The sequence below is a fragment of the Cordyceps militaris genome (assembly GCF_000225605.1).
Source record: "Cordyceps militaris CM01 unplaced genomic scaffold CCM_S00007, whole genome shotgun sequence".
Taxonomy (NCBI): Eukaryota; Fungi; Ascomycota; class Sordariomycetes; order Hypocreales; family Cordycipitaceae; genus Cordyceps; species Cordyceps militaris.
In genome coordinates, this window is record NW_006271975.1 from 2227104 (window position 1) to 2246539 (window position 19436).

A 19436-nucleotide genomic window follows, 5' to 3' on the forward strand; every position below is an offset into this window, starting at 1 on the left:
CCACTGTACACTGCCAGACGATTTCCTCGTGCAACAATAGACTGGCCGAGATGTATCACAGTGAAACTCTCAACATGGCTCACAGACATGTCACATCTACAAAACAGTCACATGGTAATACCAGCAAGTGGTCAAGTCATTTAACGTGTCGTTCTCATTGAGTAGTGTGCCCTCGCGGATCTATCTATACAAAGAATATAGATGCAAGAGAAATATATATGTAGAAAAGCAAGCCAGTGCTTGTACCAAACGCCGTTCCGTTATCCCAGTAACCCATTCCCAAATATGCACAGTAATTGTTGTACGAATGAAACGCTCTGCTGAATCCATGGTCGCTCTAAGTCTTTTGTGCTGCAAAAACAAATATATCGAAACAAATTACAACTCCAAAGTGAGGAGTTCTAATCTGGCGACAACAGACTCGGCACTAGCGGCGATGCGCTGGACACGAGCCATGGCATAGGCAGCAGAGCATTCCTCCTCCGTGGCATCAACGAGCTCAAAACGGGCCAGGGCCTTTTCGGTATTGATGCCACCGAAAACGTTCATGTGAGACAGAGTTTCCGACAGAACAACCGACTCAGTAGCGGGAGTAGAGGACTGGGTATGGAACAGGGCGTATTCGGGGTCAGACTCGAACTTGTCGTCGACAGGGGCGACGTCGGTGGGCTCGACAGTCTCGGTCTGGACAAGTCGCTCAATGACAGGGACCTCAACCTTTGTCTCCTCAGTAAATGACTCGACGAGGCTGCAAGTCTTGCCAGAAAGGAGACCAACGTCGATGGGAGCAGGCATCTCGGGGGTGTCGACAACGAAGACGGTAGGCTGGAAGTTGTAGCCGTCGAGAGCGAGCATAGAGTAGTCCATGCTCTGCTCGGGAATCATAGCCATGCCGATCTGCTGCTGTGACTGGTTGCCGTACGGGTTGGCATCCTTGGGAATCTGGACCTGCTCCTGCTCGGGCTGCGGCTCGACCTTGATGGGGACCTGGGGAATGGCAGCCGAGTTGGTGCTGAGGTGGTCGAGGAAGTTAGAGAAGCTGGGCGAGGAGAGAAGCATGCGAGTCAAGTCCGAGAGCCGCTTGTTCTCCTCCATAAGGGCACGGTTGCTCTGGCGGAGGGTGACGACCTCGTCATCCTTGTGGTCACGCTCGTTCTCGAGTTGGGAGATATACTCTTTTCTGCGGGAGCGGAAAGCACGGGCAGAGACCTTGTTGCGGAGCTGGCGGCGCTCCTTGGAGCTGAGCTTCTTGCCCTCCTCACTGGCAAGGAGACGCTCATCCTCGTCCATATCCTCCTCGGACTTTTTGCAGCGAGGCATGCTGGAAGAGCCAGGCTGGGAGTCACCCGAGGCGGAGGCGGACTTTTGGCGCATGTTGTTGAGAAGCTGGGTGATCTTCTGCTCGACGATGGGATCGCTGGCCTGGGGAGCCTTGCCACGAGCCTTGTGGCTCTGAGTCTGCTGCATCAACTGGCGCTGGTGAGCCTGGGCCTTGGCAACGGCAGCAGCCTGGGTGTGAGCACCAGGCCAGAGACGGCCGGGCGAGCTACCGGCCGAGACTTGATGATGCTGCTCAATGTTGCTGGGGTTGACGGTGAAGAACTGCTCCGAGTTGGAAGAGTCAAAGTCCATCTCGAGATCCGAGGCAGGCAGGGTGGTCTGGGCGGGCGAGGTATTGAAGTCAAAAGCCTCGTTCTCGGGAGAGAAGCTGGTGAGGTATTCGAGGCTGCCAAAGTCCTGGTAGCCGGTGTTGTTGGTCTGGTTGACGGCCATGGTGTTGGCGAGGGCACCGGGGACAAAACCGGTCTGCTGACGGTACATGTCATAGTTGTGACTGGGGCCGGTCATGTTTTGCGTCGTCGGTGCGACCGAGGGAGTCATATCGGAAATTGGGCTGGCGAAGGAGGGCTTGGTGCTCATGCTGGGGGAGAGCGAAGGAGATTGGTAGTTTGCATCGAACTCAGAGAGGTCGAGCAGAGCATCGAAATCGTTTGGGGCCGAGGCCGACATGATGATAGATTGGATGCCGTCAAGGCGATGTGGCGATGGGCAAAGGTCAAGGGTGGCGATGGGAACCGAGCAGAGATGATGACTCTTTTGCAATGCAGAAAGTTGTATGTTCGTGGAAGTCTGGGGCAGAATGCTTTGGTGAAGTGATGATGGTGGTGTTTGGTGAAAGAAGAGAAGTGGAAAGGCCGAAAGGAAAAAGTGACGTGAGGCGGACGAAGGGGGTGGTTGTGGCTATGAATGGAACAGCGAAATGGGGGGAGGACAAGGAGGGTCAAGCGAACAAGGCTCTGGCGCGGATGAGCCAAGCACCAGCCAAACAGGGCAATTCGGAGTCTCCATGGCGGACATGTGGTTGGTGAGATTGGATAGATAGTGGAGACCAAGGGGGATGAGGGACGCGTCAGCTTTTTCTTTCTGGCGCTGTTTTTTTCAATGCCCGTGCTAGCCTGCTGGGCATGTCAGGGCTTCTTTTTAGTGCATCAGCGGGCCACTGGGCGAGCTGACTGACAGTGCATGGAAGCGCTACAAGCACGGCTAATTGGTGCTCAGAGCTGTTGCTGGTGGCTGCTTCAACGGACCTTGGCCGGCGCTCAGGGCTCTTGCTGTTTGCCGGGTCTCCATCCGATATACATTTCTTCTGCTGGACGGACCGGCCAAGAACAATGTACTTCTGATACCATGTGCTGGCCCCAAAAAATGATGACGACGCAACGTATGCCAAAACGGGCAGCCACGTCGCTGCGCCTCCCGTCAGCCAATCGCTCCATTCCATCAATGTCCCTGGCCACGGTTTCTATTTATTTTGGGAGCCTTCCCCCCGCCGTTTTTGCCGTTTCTGCCTCTACGTCGTCCAACTGTCTGTTTAGCGTCCAGAAGCTGACGTACCCTTTTTCTCCCAGTACATGTGTGCCAAATCGTCTGTGTACATATTTCTCTGCTCCAGAAGCCCTCAATCGGTTAGTTGCCTCAGTCGCCTCCTCATGCACTTTCTATTCTGGCATTCCTATCCAATAATGCTCCAGTCCCTAATCCAATGCCATAACAAACTTTTACCGTTTCCTGTTATTAAATACAGTCAATAAACAATATCGTCGCCTTCCCCGAACATCACCCCACCCGTCCCAAGGGATCCAGCACTGCCACCCACTTCACCCTCTAGCGCTAAACTCTACCTTCTGTCCAAAGGTACATGACCCAACCCAGCCGCACCGTGTGTCCTCCATGTACCCTCCCGACAACCCCCACACCCCGGCGCACCCCTGGCTGGCTTCATGCTTCAAGTGCGTCGGCATCGCACTCGGTAAACCGTCAACTCCCATGACCGTTGAACAAATTACCAGTAGCCGTACTCCGGACTCCGGACTCTTCCCAGACACATGTCTTGTTCGTCTCAGATCCTGCGCTTTGTCTCTTGTTTGCCTCGCTTGTCGCACTCGATAACACAGTACGCTTTTCCGGCATCTTTGCACCGCCTCCCACATGTATCTCGTTATCTCGCTGCCAACCGTGGCAGTGCTGTCCTTGCGCTAGACCCAGTCATTGGTCAGTTCGCTGCTGCCTTGTCCTGCCCAAGCTCCACTTTAGATTTGATCACGTGTTTCTGGTGACATTCCAGTCACGTGTCGTTATTCTACCGGCTGTCGCTTCTTCGGCACCGGTCACACCATTACTCCATTGGGAGCCAATCTCAAGAGCACAACACCAAGACAAAAAAGACCAAGTATCGCATAAATCAAAACAGGCCACCTGCTCACCCTCCCAGTGCCTTTTATATCACGCGCCCCAACTCGACTGAATATGCGGTCTGGCATTGACGCTCCTCTGCACGCCTGCGCTGACTACCAATGTCAAAGGCTCCGTCGACACTGGCACACCGTCCCGGGCTTCATGCATGCATCTCACCTTTGTCACTCACCGAACGGGTTTCATCAAAATTACACTCAAAGACGCGCGAGTGTCATTGATTACTCGGGATGCTCCAATTTCACTTGGCATCAGTTCGAGCCCCTGCTATTTGCTTCATTGGGCTTCCAATGCTAGGCTCCTGACTACCCGTCCATGCTGCCCATCGACCCGACCACATCCGATACGATTCCGGCAGCCATCATCCATCATCTCAGTCCCTTCAAAATGTGCAGAGACCAGGCGTGGCATGATTATGTCCCAATTGTTGCCTTGAACAACCGTCGCACCCAGACAATGGCATGGAACGTGGGTGATCCATGCGGGATGCCTTGGCACCAGATGCATCATCTAACAAACTTCAGTCCTCGTACTCGTAGCTCATACCTCATAGCCTGTGCCACTTCGTACATGTATTACTAACCACCCACAAGCTGTTCAGTTTTCATGACACTTGTAATACTTCAACAGCCAATCTAAAGGCTTCCCCCACGGCACCAGCTGTGCCGCTGCATCTCGCCGCCAATGGCCTCCCAGCTCGTCCATTTGACCAATCTAACTGGTCCTTTAAACCCCAAGCTGCATAAATCGAGACCGCACTATTTATCCCCAATTACAGCCCAATCTCGTCTGGCCGCCATACATCACACGTGATGCCCGCCTTTGCATCTTTCACATCGCAGTTGCATGATTACCTAATCATGATCTGCCTAACCAACTTCACTTGTGGCCCAACTTCCCCAACATCCATCAAACGCGCTCCCAGCTAGCTCAAAAGGCCTGCTCCGCTGATCAAGTTTCCCTTTTTCGACTTACCCTTCTCGGGTGTGGTCATTTGAAAAGCCACTCGCGGTACCCGTGTGGCCATAGCTTGTGCTGGTGCAGACCGTATGCCTTGCGGCATCACCATTCGTTTCGCCTCCCACCTCGCCCAGAGACCTGCCTGCTATCCGCTGCTGGCCTGGCTGCTCCCGCGCGCTGGCTTCGCTCAACTGGCTGCCTGCATCTCGACTGTCCTCCCCCTCTAAACATGACATAGCTGCCACAAATGGTGAGGGAACAGCGCGGCCTCCCTGCCGCGGTGGTGGGCGGCCCAAAGGAGCGGCACATGAGGCAGAGCAGGCCCCAGTGCGACCCCTCTGCTCCTCTGCCTGACAGCTTTGCGGCGAAGCCTCTCATGCCCAAATCCAAGCATCACACGTATTTTGAGTTTGTTGCCAACGAGAACAAGAAGAAGAGGCTTGAATACAAGGTTTGACCATGACGCTGTGGCCCGTAACCTCTTCCCCGACTCACCCTCATCCCTAGGTCACAAACAAGAAAACCCCGCCCCCAGGATTCGAGTTTGTCCCCATAGGCAACCCCGACCTGACGACGGCATGCAAAGAAATCTCGCGAGAAAAAGATGCCATGATCTTCATCGTCTCCGTAGGTGGCCAGCCAGCGGCCGCTCGACACTTGTAGCCCCCAATATTAACGCCCACCACGCAGGCTTCCAAAGGCGCCGCCGGACCTCATATCTCCGGCCAGATTCACCGCACCGGCCATCACATTCGGGCAACCATCGTTGAAGAGGCCAAGGCCAGCCTGCATCACTTCTCCCAGCTGCCCGTCGTCGCTACCAACGGAGAACCCGAACCCATCCCCGAATCACAGGAAGCCTACCATGCACAGGCTGACGCTGCTCTCAGAGACTTGTTTCCTCGCATACCCAACACGGATCGCCAAATGATCATTGACCATTCCTTTACCCGAGTTCGTTTCCCGGCTCCTGCCACGTCCCTCGCTAACCACAGTAACCAGGGCGGCGTGTCCACCAAAGGTGCCGCACCCGTCGGCCTTTCCAACGACATCTCCCTGGCTCGAAGAGTGCAGCTGGCTGTACTGGCCCATATACGTCATAACCACACAACGTATGATCGGCTCCTCAAGGAGGTATCCTGGGAGGGTGCTCGCAAAGCTGTCGAACAGCTCTGCCTGGATACTCTTGTCCAGTGGCGAGGCGACGAAGAAACTGGCCGCGATCAATTGGATGAGATTCTCCGTGAAGTAGTCGTCATCTCAGACTCGGAGACGGGAGATTCGGACGATGAATCGACTGATGCCACCTCCGCTGAGGAACCCGACCTGGAACGTGCTGCGGCTGGACCATCAAGCCCAAGATTTACTCTGCCACAAACCGGATTGGATACTCCCATGGATGTGCATATAGGCCAACCCGGCCCCGCTCCTGGACTTGGACAGCCCTCTGTATTTGAACCTAACCAGCAGGGGTCCAAATCCCAGAGGCGGAATCAGCGCGGCTTTAAGCGATATCGTGCCTGGGAAGAAGCCATCCGGCGGAATAGAGAGGTTCGGGGCTCTTCCTCTTGTACCATCATGGAAACTGACAATAGCCCGTATTCGACCTACCCCCGTCCACAGCCAATACACTCTGTTGCTCCAGTACAGCCAACCCATCGAGCTCCTTTTGCAGGACCGTCAACGTCCCGGCCGAGGACGCCCCCGTCCGAGGATGTACCGATCCCTTCGATAGAGCCAACCTCACCAATGCAGCCCTCATTTGTGCGTCGCATACCCCCTCAACACACCATGGACACTCAGCGCGCTATGGACACTCAGCGCGCTTTGGACACTCAGCGCGCTATGGACACTCAGCGCGCCATGGATACTCAACACCCGGACAATTGGAATCAGTCTCAGTACCAGACCGGCGCTCCAGGAAGGAATGCCCCATTCATGATAGCATCTGGACCTGCATCCCAGTACTTGGGAGCGCCTCCTCAGGCCCCCATATCATACCATCCCTTTCAAGCACCGTACGGGACAGAAGTATACCTTCATGCCAGGCAAGTAAATGACGTACAACCTCCCGGGCCTAACGGCCACTTTCAGGCAGACTCTTGGCAAGTCCATGCACAGGGCTCCGCCGCTGCGCACAGGATCATTATGGATGTCAACCGGCCAGGAGAGCGCTCCAACCCCATCGTTATGGAGGATAGGGGAGGATTTTACGAGCGCGTCCCCCAGACGGAAGAACCCATCCACATTCGCGAAGTGCGCCGCTGGTCTCGTCCCCCGGAGTTGTATGGAAACCGCCAGTTTGCGCCCCGCCGCGAGAGTCCGATGGTGCAAGACCATGAGATGGAGGGCATCGAGATGTATCCCGTTCCCCGCGAGACCGCCCACGCGGTGCTTCCCTGGAGACCTCAGTACCAGATAAGTCCCCCGCAGCCGGCCCCTCTAGCACTTGCCGACCACCGGGACCACGGCCCGATCCATATCCGCGCCGTGTCGCGGTCCCCATCCCACGCCGAGCATCAAGGGGGCTTTCCATCACCTCGAAGGGACCTGTGAGTATTATTGGTTTTCTCCACATTTGCTTGCTTTTCCTTATTTATATATATGACAAAGACTCCTGCCTCGCAGACCCTGACGACGATGTGCTCACACGATGCAGAACTCAAAACGGCTGGGGCACCGCCAGAGACGGCCAGTACGTGCACGGACAGGCTCGGGGGCATGGGTACCGGTCACCGCCCATTCAGACATCGCCGCGTCGGCACGGGCCGCGAGGGAACGTCATTGTTCTCGACTAAGACCCGCGGACACGCTCCGTGGGCATAATACGTTTATTGATGAGAAGGGGTATGAAATGGTGGAACGCCACGATTTCACGTTTATTGTCGAGGGACTGAATGAATGCATGCTTGGGCCTATCGATGTCGCAATCTTGCTTGTGATGGACCTTTTTTTTTTCGTTGTCTGTTCTCCCTCTGTTTGCTTAATGTTCTGAGCTGCGGGACCGATTTTTCCTTGTCGAAATTTGCATAGCGCTGCGGGAAACACCATAAGACTTTTGCTATAAATGTTTTTATTTTGTCTTTTGTTATTGTTCACGGAAATGATACAAGAGAGGAAAGGGGGAGGGGGGGGGGGACCATTACACATGTTTGCGGCCGATGGGAAAGGAGAGATGCATATTCAGACAATGTTACCTGATGACGAAATACACCACTTATTCACGTTTTACTCATCGGCTCTTGTACTATATTTTGATGTATATTTTTTTTGTATTCGGTCTTTCTACCCGGTATGTACAGTCTCCATTTCTGTGTAAAATGCCAAAAACAACTGAATATTAAATCCATTCTCTCATGTGTTTCTTTTTTCGCTTTCCTGCAAAAATCCAACAGTCAACCTCATTCTGCTCTGTGTCTAGCTCCGACCTCCTCGTCGACCTTTGGCAATCCCATTCGCCCCTGTCGGCCCGTGGCTCTTTTCCACGCCCAACCCTCGTCTACCATTCGAGATACCACCGCGTCCCGAACGTGCGCCTCTCCCACCACCACCACCACCTCTGCCTCTGAAGCCGCCGCGACCGCCACGGCCTCGGTCGCCACCTTTGCCGGGGCTGATTTTGTTCTTGACCATGACGGCCGCCTTGTCATCCATGAGCGTCACGCCGCCATCCTCGTCGTCGTCGTCATTGTCGTCGCGGGAGCGGCGGTTGGAGAACTTGAGCTGGCCACCGCGGCCGCGGCGCCCGGCGTCCTTGCCCTTGATGGCAGCCACGTACGCGCCGACGCCGGAGCCGGCTTCTTGGGGCTGGTCAATCTCCATGGCGTTTTCGTCGGTGGCGTCGTCTTTGCCGAGGATGAGCTTGCCGTCGAGGTCGACCTTGGCCTTGGACTTTTTGTGTGGTTGGCGGGCCTTGGAGGGCTTTGTGGAGGAGATGTTGGCGAGGGCCTTTTTATCGAGCAAGTCGAGCGGCTCGTCGTCGTCTTCGAGAATGTACGTCTTGCCGCCCTTTTGCGTCTTCTTCTTCTGCCGGGGCGCTTCGTCCGCGTCCTCCTTATCATCGTCGTCGCCTTCCGACTCGCTGCTGTAAATGGCGCGGTCATACTCGGTGTCAAAGTGCTGCTTCTGCTTGCCGTTGTCCTCGTCGCCTTCCTCGTCGCTCTCGTCGTCGCCGCCCGCGCGGGCCGCCTCCTTCTTCTTCTTGGCGCGCTCCTTGGACTTGCGGATGTTGGCAATGAGCTTGCGGTCGGCCTCGGGGCAGTGCTGCTGCACGCCGTCGTAGCCAAAGCGGCGGACCAGGCGCTCGAGAATGTGCTTGACCTTGGCTTTGAAGTGGCCCTTGTGCTCGTGGCTCCAGACCAGCAGGTTGGGCACGAGCGTGGCGAGGCGCGGACGCATCAGCTCCACCGGCAGGCCAATGACGCATACCTTGACGAAGCCCAGACAGCTCTTGACGATTTCGCGATTATTGGAGGTGAGGAAGAGGTCCATCGTCTGCACCAGGTCTGACAGCGTTTGCTCGCTCAGGCCCGCGCGGTACTCGTACAGTAGCCGGCTGATGGCGGTGATGCTGGCGGAAATCATGTGCGGCGTGCTGCCGGCGAGACCCGCGCTGACCATGGTGAAGAACTCTTCGATATTGGCCGTGCCTGCGGGTGCGTCCCCGGGCATGTGCGGGACTTTGCTGTTGTCAATGGGCGCATCGTTGGCGGTGGCCATGCGCGCGCCCATTTGCACGAGCAGCTCGTAGGCCGTCTCGCGTGCGCGCTCATTGTTCTCCTTGCAGCAGATGACGACCTCACTTAGCACTGACGGGATAAAGTGCAGCTGGGTGTCGGGGACGTAGGGCAGGAGGGCGGTTATGGCGGTGAGGCGGTCACGGCGCGCCGGCACCGACACTTTGTCGGTGCTGGCGATGAGGAGCTGCTGCAGCTCGACACTGCGCGCCTCGAGCGCCGCCTTGCCCAGCTCTGAGGTTGCCAGGCGCGGTATTAGCTTGTACGCCTTCTTCTGCAGCTGCGGCTCGTCGTCGCGGTTGATGATGAGGGAGGCAATCTCAAAGAGCGTGGCGAAGCTCTCGCGCGGCAGGTACGCTGACATGGTGATAACCAGGTCCATGAGCGTCTGTGCGGTCGACGGCATGTGGTCCTTGCTCTTTTGCTGGCCCTTGTGGCCCTTCTCCTTGTCGTTCGTCGCCAGTGTCTCAATCTCAGTGGCGAGCATCTTGCTCACGCGGTCAAAGGTGTCCATGAGCTCCTGCTTGGGTGTGATGCTGAGGAAAGCGTTGACCGTCTGTAGGATGGGGCCCCGGGTCTGGGGGAGTGTCTGGGTGTATACATTGAAGAGCACGGCGAGCATGTTGCCGGAAAATTGGCCGAGGTAGGTGAGGTTCTTGGCAGCTGTCTCCTTGCTCACGCGAGCTTGCAGCAGAAAGTCGTCCTCGTCGTCAGCAACGGTCGAGAGGGCCTGATTTGACTCAATCAGCGTCTTGAGGGCGCGACAGACGTCGAGGCGCAGCTCCGTCTGCTTGTAGAGGATGTTGGCAATCAGTTCGGCAAAGCCTTGGTCAAACGCCTCGGTCAGGTCCAGAGGCAGGTCACAGTAACCGGGCAGGATGGACCACACTTGCTGAACGAGCGTCTCGTAAATCTTAATCTCCATTGTCTTGGGGGCGTCGCCATGCTCCAGCACGCGCTGGAACATGACCTCGCTCAGGGGCACCAATTCGCTCTTGAAATGGGCCAGATTGGTGTTGCTCGTGTAGTCACGGAGAATGGGCAGCAGCCAAGCGCGGCCGGCCTGGCCCTTGACAGGCTTGACAAGGTTCAGCGGCAGCACGAAGAGAACAGCCTCGGGACCCATGGCGCGGACGGCCTGTCCAATCACCTCGTCGGCCTCCTTCTTATTGCGGAAAGACGAGTTTTCGCGAATCTCGCCAATCGTCTTGGTCACGCTCAGCAGGATCGGGTTGGCTCGCCAGCGCAGAGACAGGAACATGGCGGCGAGGACGTTGAAGGTCTGCAGCCAGGCGGCCTGGAACTGGACAGTGAGGAGAGATTCGGCCGTCTTGGCAATCTTTTCGAGAGTCTTTTCGTCGTATATTGAGGGGTCGATAATAACTTGCTGAGGAATGCAGTTGGCCATGAAGGAAATCAAGCACTCCGAAGCAGATATGCGAATGTTTTCGGACTGTGACTCAAGGAACTGCGCAACCATGTTGAACAGATCCGGGAGGTTCTGGAAAGTGTCTTCCGGTTCAACCTGGGCAGAGACGTCGTATCCACGCGAGAGGATGGCCAACCAAGGCGGGACCAGCTGGGTGTCGTTGGCAGCCGGTCGCAGCTCCGAGATGATTTCCATCAGTCGCGGCAGCTTGGCCGATGACACCTCCTCGCTCATGCCCTCAAAAATCAGCTCAAAAATCTCAAACACCGCCATAGTCATGTACTCGTTGCCAGTCTTGGCAATATTCAAGAGCAGCTCGCAGAGCGACTCAATCTTTGTGCTCGGCCAGCCACCACTCGCCGCCGCCACCGTCTTGATAAGATGCAGGGCGTGGATCAGCTCCGGGTCATTCGTCGCCGCCCCCGGCGCCTTCTTCCCCTTGCGCGCGGCAAGCGCCTGCGCGGCGAGCGCCTCGAGGGTCTTGAGCGCGGTCTGGGCGCACATGTCGGCGGCCGGGTGGTCGAGCGCCGGGCTGGCGGGGGTTGCGCAGCACGCGTTTGAGGGCGTCCTGCGCGCGGCGGCGCACCTTGGGGCGCGCCTCGAGCGCCAGGTTGAGCAGGCCGGCCACGGCGCGGCGCGGGCTCACCTGCGCGGCCGACAGCTCCCACGAGGCCGCGTCCTGCGCGAGCAGCAGCGATTCGAGGCAGCCAATCGACGTGCGCAGCAGGATCGGCTCCGCGTCGGGCAGCAGCAGCACCGGCGCGAGGAGCGTCAGGATCGGCGTGAATTTGGAGCGCAGCAGCGCGTCCGGGGCGTACGGCGTCACCACATCGAGGAGATACACGGCGGGTCCGGCGAGTTCGGTGTTGACGCTGCCGCTGCTGTTGGCGTTTTGGAGGAGGGCGAGGAGGGCGGCAAAGTATCCGGTCGGGGTGGGTTCAGTGTTTTGTTCCTTGAGAGTCGACTCGACGGCATGGAGCACAACCACAGTCTGCCGAGATGGGTCAGTCGGGCCTCACCAAAAGAAAAAAGGCGGTATGGGAGTGTTGACTTACACGTTTCTGGCTCTGTAGGCCGGGCGACTTGATCTTGTCGAGCTTCTCAGCCAAAGACGGCGTGGCCATGGTCTCCACGGTCGCCATCTTGTCCAGAGAATAATGGTTGATCAATCCAAGTCGAGTTGGTCTGGTGGAAGGCAGTCCCAATCCAGGCCCAAAATTTTGGTGTCAGTGCCGTCCAAGAAAAATTCCTTATCGGGGACTCCCCGCCAGCGATAAGATCCGTCTGTCTCTTTTTTTCGGCTGTGGGGTTTTCTCCTACGCAGGTACATTAGCCGAGTTATCGCTGTATCCGTATCCATTAGCCACAGCACTAGCCACTCTCTGTTGTCCATGAACTCGTCACTAGCTGCCCCTCCAGCCTCAGACCGTTGAAGGGAAGCTCCGGCGACAAGTCACCAAACCTCTCTCCCAATTCCAGAACACTACCGCGTCGCCCGAATACTGCAGCTTAGCTGCCAAGAGAGGACAGGACATTATGGCTTTCCTGATTCTCGTCCTGGGTGATATCCACATCCCCGACCGAGCTCTCGACTTTCCCGCCAAGGTACGCTTGACCTGTCTCTGCGTCGCCGTGCCGCGGCGCTCTCACAGAAGCCCGGATACCGCCTGCCATGTCACCGACACTAACAATGATTTCCCTTCCCCCTTCGCAGTTCAAGAAGCTCCTCGCGCCCGGCAAGATTGGCCAGACGCTGTGCCTAGGCAACCTGACCGACAAGAACACGTACGAGTACCTGCGCTCCATCGCCCCGGACCTCAAGATTGTCAAGGGCCGATACGACGTCGAGGCCACGTCGCTTCCACTGACGCAAGTCGTCACGCATGGCGGCATCCGCGTCGGCTTCCTCGAGGGCTTCACGCTCGTCTCGAGCGAGCCCGACCTGCTGCTCGCCGAGGCCAATCGTCTCGACGTCGACGTCCTCTGCTACGGGGGCACCCACAAGTTTGACGCCTTTGAGTACATGGACAAGTTCTTCGTCAACCCGGGTAGCGCCACCGGCGCGTTCCTCAACGGCTGGGGTGACGACGGTGAGGGCGCGACCCCGAGCTTCTGCCTGATGGATGTAAGGTGTTCCCCAGGTTGTGGTAGTGTGGTAAAGGGGTAAACTATTTGCTAACGACGTCTTAGGTCCAAGGAATTTCTCTTACATTGTATGTCTACCAGCTCAGAACAGATGAGCAAGGAAACGAGACGGTCGCGGTGGAAAAGGTCACATATACAAAGCCGGTCCCGCAAACAGGGAATGCGTCATAGCCAACCAAAGCGAGACCGAATATAGCCCACGAGGATAACGCTGTGCGAGCACATGCGGAACAAATGCTGCAAGATTGCAACGATATATACCATGAGATGCCTAGAATTAAGACGGGAAATTGCTGGCTGACACGAGACACCTCACCTGTCTACTACCCGAGAGGTTCCTCCAGATATCTAGCCCGTGAGGTATATCTACAACACGAGCTAGGTTTACAAAGAATCAAAGAATTAAAATAACCATCATTTCAAACTGCTGCTGTCTTGGTATCTCTAGCATAAAACACGAGCGTCTTTGCTCTGCTCTGCAAACTGCGCCGTTCTTGTAAACAATCTAGAAGAACATCAAACCATGAGAAAAAACAAACAAACTTTCCAAGAAAGTGAATCCAAAAGAGCATCTAATCACCAACAAAAACAAAATAAGCTTTCTAAGGAAGCACACCCAGAAAGACTCCAAATCAGAAAAACAAGAGCCATGTTCCAAAAAAAAAACGCCGAATGCTGCCTGTATGCTTCATGCATTTTCCGAAACCAAACGCAAGTCATAAAATATTAAGAGCAAAACCATGCTCACATTCTCTATACCATCATGCTCCGTCGTCGCGTCATAAGGCGTTCATATCTCGTATCAATGCTGTTGTCCTCATCGTCGGTTGTGGAGAATCTCCGCGTCGCAGTTATCCTGCGTCCGCTCCTCGTGGTCACCGAATGTCCGGAACTTCCGTCCGTATACGGTGACGAGCTAGTAAACTCATAAACGTCACTCTCCTCGCGGACAGGGGCAGCTTGCAGTCGCGAGCTCCGCAGTTGACGGTCAGCCTGTACTGTAGCTGGCAGCTCACGCGGCAAAGACGAGTGGCGTAACCGAGGGCTAACCGGCGCGCTCTCCTCGCGGGCAGGGGCAGCTTCCAGGTGCGAGCTCCGCAGTTGACGGTCAGCCTGAACCGTAGAGGGCAGCTCATGCGGCAAAGACGAGTCGCGTAGCCTAGGGCTAACTTGTGCACTCTCCATGCCAGCAGCTTGTAGCAACCGCTGTTGACGGTCAGCCCACACTGATGCCGGCTCATTTAGAACAGGCGAGTGGCGTAAGGGTCTGGTCGCCCTGCAATTCATGCCAGCTGCTTGCATCATCCGCTCTTGACGGTCAGCATACACTGATGGCAGCTCCTCTGGCAAAGACGAGTGGCGTAAGGGTGCGGCCGCCTCACAATCCATGCCTGAAGCTTGCAGCATCCGTTCTTGACGGCCAGCATACGCTGATGGTAGCTCATGCGGTAACGACGAGTGGCGCAAGCGAGGGCTAACCGGTGCGCTCTCCGCGGATACTTCAGAGACACGCAGTTGAGAGGCAGGGACAACCCCTCTCCAAGAATCTGAGCCGCCGGACTCTCTCTTGATGTCGATCGTAGCTGGTTCAGAGTGACTGAAGCGTCTACTTTTGCCCTCGCCAGAGACCGCGTCAAACGTTTCGTTTCTTGGCCGCCTCATCTTATCCTTCAAGTTAGGCTCGGTGTAGCTAATGGCCGCTCTGCTTCTGCGGCTTGGTCTGGTCGTCTCCTCCAGACAAATAGTGTCGGTGGGAGGTGGAGTGTCCTTGGCGTTTTCCCTAACGCCTGGTTCAGGTGAGCAAGATGGCACTACGGCTTCGGAGCACGAAGAAGTCTCCTTACCGTTAGTCTCCATACCTGCGGCCAATATGTCGGCTTCTGTCGAGGCCCTGATCCGCTCGGCTTCCTGGGCGCGATTTCTCTCGGCCTTGGTCTTAGCAAAGTGGTTAAACGACTCTATTGCGGGCTGTCTTGTCGGCTTTGGAGGGGCAATGTCGACTGTCGGTGTTGTTCTACGCTTCTTGGGCGATTGAACGTCATCGTTTGTGCTCTTCGTTGCTAGTGGCATTCTCGGGGTATATCCTGTGACGTCGGCTTGCGAGCGCGTATGTTCGCGCCTGATAGCGGCGAGCTCCTTGACAGTCTTTCCACCTGTCTCTTCAAATAAGGCGAGACCCTTGGCTTGAGCTCCTGGGGGCATGTTCTCGTCTGTGATCTTCTCCAGTGCCATGGGTTGATATTCGTCTCTGTTGAACTTGCGCTTCGCCCCAGCCTTAATGGGAAGCGCGATTGGGGTGTCGGGGGTGGCATCAACACGAGCCCGGCTTTCTCTTATCATCGGAGTCGTGCTGCTCGTGGGTAGTACTGAGCCGATACGGAGATTATCGAAATTTGGCGATGGAACGATGAGGGGCGAAGAATCGAGGCTACTTGAGAAGTTACGTGCTCTAGCCTCGCGTGGTGGCGTGTCAGACTTGGCTGGCTCCTGGCATACGACACGGGTGGGGGGAGCCTGCTCTGTAGCCTCTTCGTAGTCCTCCTCGTCGTCTGATCTGCATATGAGTGCTTCGATTTCTTCAGAACTGCACACGTAAGCAAGTGTACAACGATGCTAAGGGGGCAGTACTTACCTTAGGGGCTTGCGTGAGTGTTGGTGCTCGGGAATGTGGCCAAGTTTTTCGACATCGTTTGCAATGTTGTGCAGACGCCGTTGTGAAGGGCTCCTGCGGGTATTTAGGTAGCTCCTTCTGCTATCGGTGACACTTTCAACGGCAGGCGAGTGCTTCTTCGCAGGGGGGTCCATGCCTCCCAGACCACCGAGCAGCGTGCACCACTCTGCCAGCTGACTTTCAAGTGCCTTTCTGATGTTCATGGAATTTGATTGACGAGATTCGTGGGCCTGAGCTTGTTTCTCGAGCTCAGCGATGCGGGCACGAAGTTTGAGATTCTCTGAGAGGGCACGATCCACCTCGTTTTCGAGGTCTCGAATGTTAAGAGCTCGGATGTTGTTGGTTTTGGCGAGTTCTCTATTTTGACGAAGCATTTTCTTTCGAACTGATACCCATGTTAGCATCATGGCGGTCGTATGAAGTTAACTGAGGGGGCGCACGGATTTCGATGCTTTCTGCTGTTGACAGCACTGGCTCGTTTAATCTGGCCATCTTGCATGACACAGTGACTAGGCGGCCGTGAAATATAGTGTTGGATCGTATAATTCAGAATCTTGGAAGGCTGATACCAATTTCGAAGTTTTCGTCGCGTGCGGTCGAGCAGGAGTAAACGTTCTGCAGAATGTTGGCGGGTCGAAGATGCCGTGTGCGAAACGGAGTATGGGAAGGTGGCCTGTTGACCATTTGGCACTAGGTGGGTCCGGCATTCACCACGGGTTGTCCGGGCAACGGGTGGATGGGATTGGCACGTGTTAGTACCTAGGTACCCTTCCCACCACAGGAGCTGCGCTGAGCTACCTGTGTTCCTATCTAGCGCCAAACCCGCTGAAGCTCGCTGGAGGCGCGTTGAGCAAAAATCAATTAAAGATTTATGCGAGAATCTCAAAGGGAACTCAAGCCGCGCAAGTCTTCCATCTTCGTGCGGTTATCAGATACCACCATGTCGTATCCGACGCGTTCTTTATCTACCCATATGCGCGCCCAAAGTGGCATCGGTGCTGCCTCTGGCCAGCAGTCTGCTCTCTCTGCTCGAATTGAGGAGAAACGCGCCGAGCTGGAGCATCTGAAGGAGCTCAAGGAGCTCAGCGGTGCGGTGGCGTCCCAGATGGAGGCGTTGGAGCAGAAGCTATCTACTTTGGCAGATGGAACAGACGGTGAGTCGTGTTTCCGCGTACTTGCAAGACTCTGCTAACCTTGGGCAGCTATCGCAGCGGTGATTGGTAACTGGCACAACGTGCTGGGTGCCATCAATATGGCATCAAGTAAGCTGGGCGTTGGCCCTGGAATCCCAATGGCTAACGAATGAATGCAGCAAAACTCGCAAAGCAAGCACCTTCAACCGCTACCGAAAATGATGAAGCTGAACAAGGCGGACCGCTCCCAGAGACGCTCGTACGAATTCCAACAGAACACGCGCCAACGTTGCATGCTCAGACGGAAAATATAGAAGCTGCAGCGGAGGACGTATCCATGACGAGCCCGCAATGATCTATCTGCGAGAAGTGCCGAGGGTAGATCAGACACCGTCAGACACCGAACCCAACTCGACAGCCACGGGCAACCTTTACGAGCAACAACTAATGCCACATGATCATTTTATATGTGCATACGGCGACGCCGACAGCTATGTATGTATGGGCCCAAGAAACAGTGTCGGTTCCTTTGGCTGTGCATAAATGGCAATTTAGCCATCTTGGCGGGGCTGTTTGCTAGCCAAAGAACGCGTCTAGGCACGCCACGCGTTGCTTCACGTCAGAGCCGGCTTCTCCCAGCCGCCGCAGTCAACTTTTTTATGTAGAGGGATTTTATGATTTAGGTACAAAGTACTCTGTACGAATGAGTGAGCGATGATCTACGCCCCGGGTTGCAGGGTCTTGACAGGAGCCAGTAACTAATACGGTGTGCGCGGCCAATTGCATGCATCACGGACCCCGGCGTTGTCACTCCATCAGCCACCGCCTTATCAAACGATAAACCCCCGAACTCAAGGGGTTCTGGCTTCCATTCGTCATAATAATAAGCGATGCGGGTTTACTGGTATTATGGGACCTACGAGGGGGACCTGCAGGCTGCAGGTAAGCTTCTGGCTGCATCGGCAGAATGGAGAAGGAGAAGGAGAAGGAGCTGCTAGTTAGTTGCGCGCTGGCGCCGTTGCTCCATGTAAATAGAAACCGGCAGATGCCAAAAACAAACAGCGAGCGCCACCAATAAATAAATCACAACATTGCCTGCGCTCTCCCTGCATTCACTGTTTATCTCGCACGCAAACATACACTGCATCGTCTTTCGCATTCTATTCTATTGCTCAGTCCCTTATTTGCTTCGCCGCTTTTTTAACTACCTCGTCGCTCCAGGCCAACAGCCCCCCTGTTCGTCCTGTCCATCCAACGACAGACAGCCTCCAGGCCCAGCATAAACTGCGCTACCTCCCTTGCCGATCCGCGAAATTACCACAAGGACCATCGGGGCTCCGTTGGAAGCCACATTGTACCCCTGACTGTTACAGCTTCTTGCTCCCCAGTTCCGGACCAGAATGGCCCCGGCTTTTCCTGGAAGCACCCGCACCAGCCATACCCGCAAGACAGCCTTTGGCGTCCTGGAGGACGCTTCTGCCAAGGTGCACTTATACCCTCCCGCTGACAAGGACGCCAACTCAGTCTCTCGCGCCCTCGGGGAACTCGTCATTCCTAATAACCAAAATATCTCCCTTGTCAGGAACGACGCCGACTCCAAGTTTCTCAAATCTCAGGTTGACCAACACGTTCCACGTCTCCAGCGGCCTGCACTGAGCGCACACACCTTTGAGCCTCTTGCCGCTCTCGACGAGAACAGCGACACGGCGTTTGTGCAGCAAAAAACAGAAGGTAACTATTGTTGACGGCCTGTTGCGCCCTTCTTGTTTCATTGACTGACTGGTCCCAGCGAAAAATACCACCAGCACCCAGGCTTCCACTGAAACTGCGCCTGAACCCACTCTGCGAGAACAAGTTCAGAAGCATCTTGCAGGTCAGTTTAAATGGCTGATTTCATGTCCAGCAGAGGCGAGCTCAGCCGACCCGCATCAGCCACGGTTTCATGGTGATGATGGTGAATCCAACGCGGCTATGCTTTTCGGCTGCAACTTGCTGCACTGCGCATCGAAATCAGGACCTACCCAGCGGCCATCCGCCCATCAGCAACAAACTAACAGAGTTACCGTTTTAGCAACACCAATCACTGGTAACCACTCAACTTCTAGCACCATGTCTTGGGATCAGCAACATCCGCCGCCACCTTATATCAAGGTGCCCGAAGTAGTAGACATGGTTGAGAATGCGCTTTCCCCAGCCCTCTCAGGCGTCTCAGACCCCAGTGAAAGTTTTGCAGGGAGCACTAGAACTGGCTCCTTTTCTGTATCGCGCATTGAAGACTCGCTCGAGGAGCTTGACAGGCTCGAGGAGCAGCTCGAGGCCGTTGGTGCCCTAGCAAAGGTCAAGACTACAGCCCCCGGCAACGACGCGGGCAGGTCACCTGCCGCCAAATCTGCTGGCGGCTCACCTTCGATCCAATCTCTTACGCAGCGCATCTCTGTCATGAGCCTCAACAGCAAGACGAGTGAAAAGTCGTTGCGACGATCTGCTTCCATGACTCTGCGCCAGAAGAACCGCCAACCGGCAACGCCTTCTACCAAAAAGGCCGATAGTCCAGCCAGTGGTAGTACTCGGCGCTCGGTAGCATCGACCCCATCCAGATCACCGACAGC

General features: G+C 55.7%; 6 protein-coding genes across 6 annotated transcripts; 3 read left to right on the plus strand and 3 right to left on the minus strand.

The window, feature by feature from the left end:
* Positions 1–378: 378 nt before the first annotated feature.
* Positions 379–2938, minus strand: CCM_08924 (bZIP transcription factor (LziP), putative; the record flags this gene model as incomplete). The annotated part of the gene is made up of 4 exons (XM_006674060.1): positions 379–2241; positions 2292–2456; positions 2519–2790; positions 2896–2938. 4 exons carry the CDS (start codon positions 2936–2938, stop codon positions 379–381), a joined length of 2343 nt encoding a protein of 780 aa, XP_006674123.1.
* A 2022-nt stretch (positions 2939–4960) lies between these two features.
* Positions 4961–7511, plus strand: CCM_08925 (uncharacterized protein; the record flags this gene model as incomplete). Its single annotated transcript, XM_006674061.1, has 4 exons — positions 4961–5164; positions 5221–5340; positions 5404–7265; positions 7373–7511. The coding sequence occupies 4 exons, from the start codon at positions 4961–4963 to the stop codon at positions 7509–7511; spliced, it is 2325 nt and encodes a 774-aa protein (XP_006674124.1).
* Positions 7512–8130: 619 nt separating this feature from the next.
* Positions 8131–12020, minus strand: CCM_08926 (ribosomal RNA-processing protein 12; the record flags this gene model as incomplete). The annotated part of the gene is made up of 3 exons (XM_006674062.1): positions 8131–11410; positions 11451–11869; positions 11934–12020. The coding sequence occupies 3 exons, from the start codon at positions 12018–12020 to the stop codon at positions 8131–8133; spliced, it is 3786 nt and encodes a 1261-aa protein (XP_006674125.1).
* A 394-nt stretch (positions 12021–12414) lies between these two features.
* On the plus strand, positions 12415–13194 carry CCM_08927 (retrograde transporter; the record flags this gene model as incomplete). The annotated part of the gene is made up of 3 exons (XM_006674063.1): positions 12415–12483; positions 12593–13003; positions 13069–13194. 3 exons carry the CDS (start codon positions 12415–12417, stop codon positions 13192–13194), a joined length of 606 nt encoding a protein of 201 aa, XP_006674126.1.
* Positions 13195–13776: 582 nt separating this feature from the next.
* On the minus strand, positions 13777–16186 carry CCM_08928 (shugoshin; the record flags this gene model as incomplete). The annotated part of the gene is made up of 3 exons (XM_006674064.1): positions 13777–15607; positions 15656–16079; positions 16135–16186. 3 exons carry the CDS (start codon positions 16184–16186, stop codon positions 13777–13779), a joined length of 2307 nt encoding a protein of 768 aa, XP_006674127.1.
* Positions 16187–16634: 448 nt separating this feature from the next.
* CCM_08929 (DASH complex subunit DAD2, putative) lies at positions 16635–17182 on the plus strand (the record flags this gene model as incomplete). Its single annotated transcript, XM_006674065.1, has 3 exons — positions 16635–16848; positions 16897–16956; positions 17007–17182. The coding sequence occupies 3 exons, from the start codon at positions 16635–16637 to the stop codon at positions 17180–17182; spliced, it is 450 nt and encodes a 149-aa protein (XP_006674128.1).
* Positions 17183–19436: the final 2254 nt, after the last annotated feature.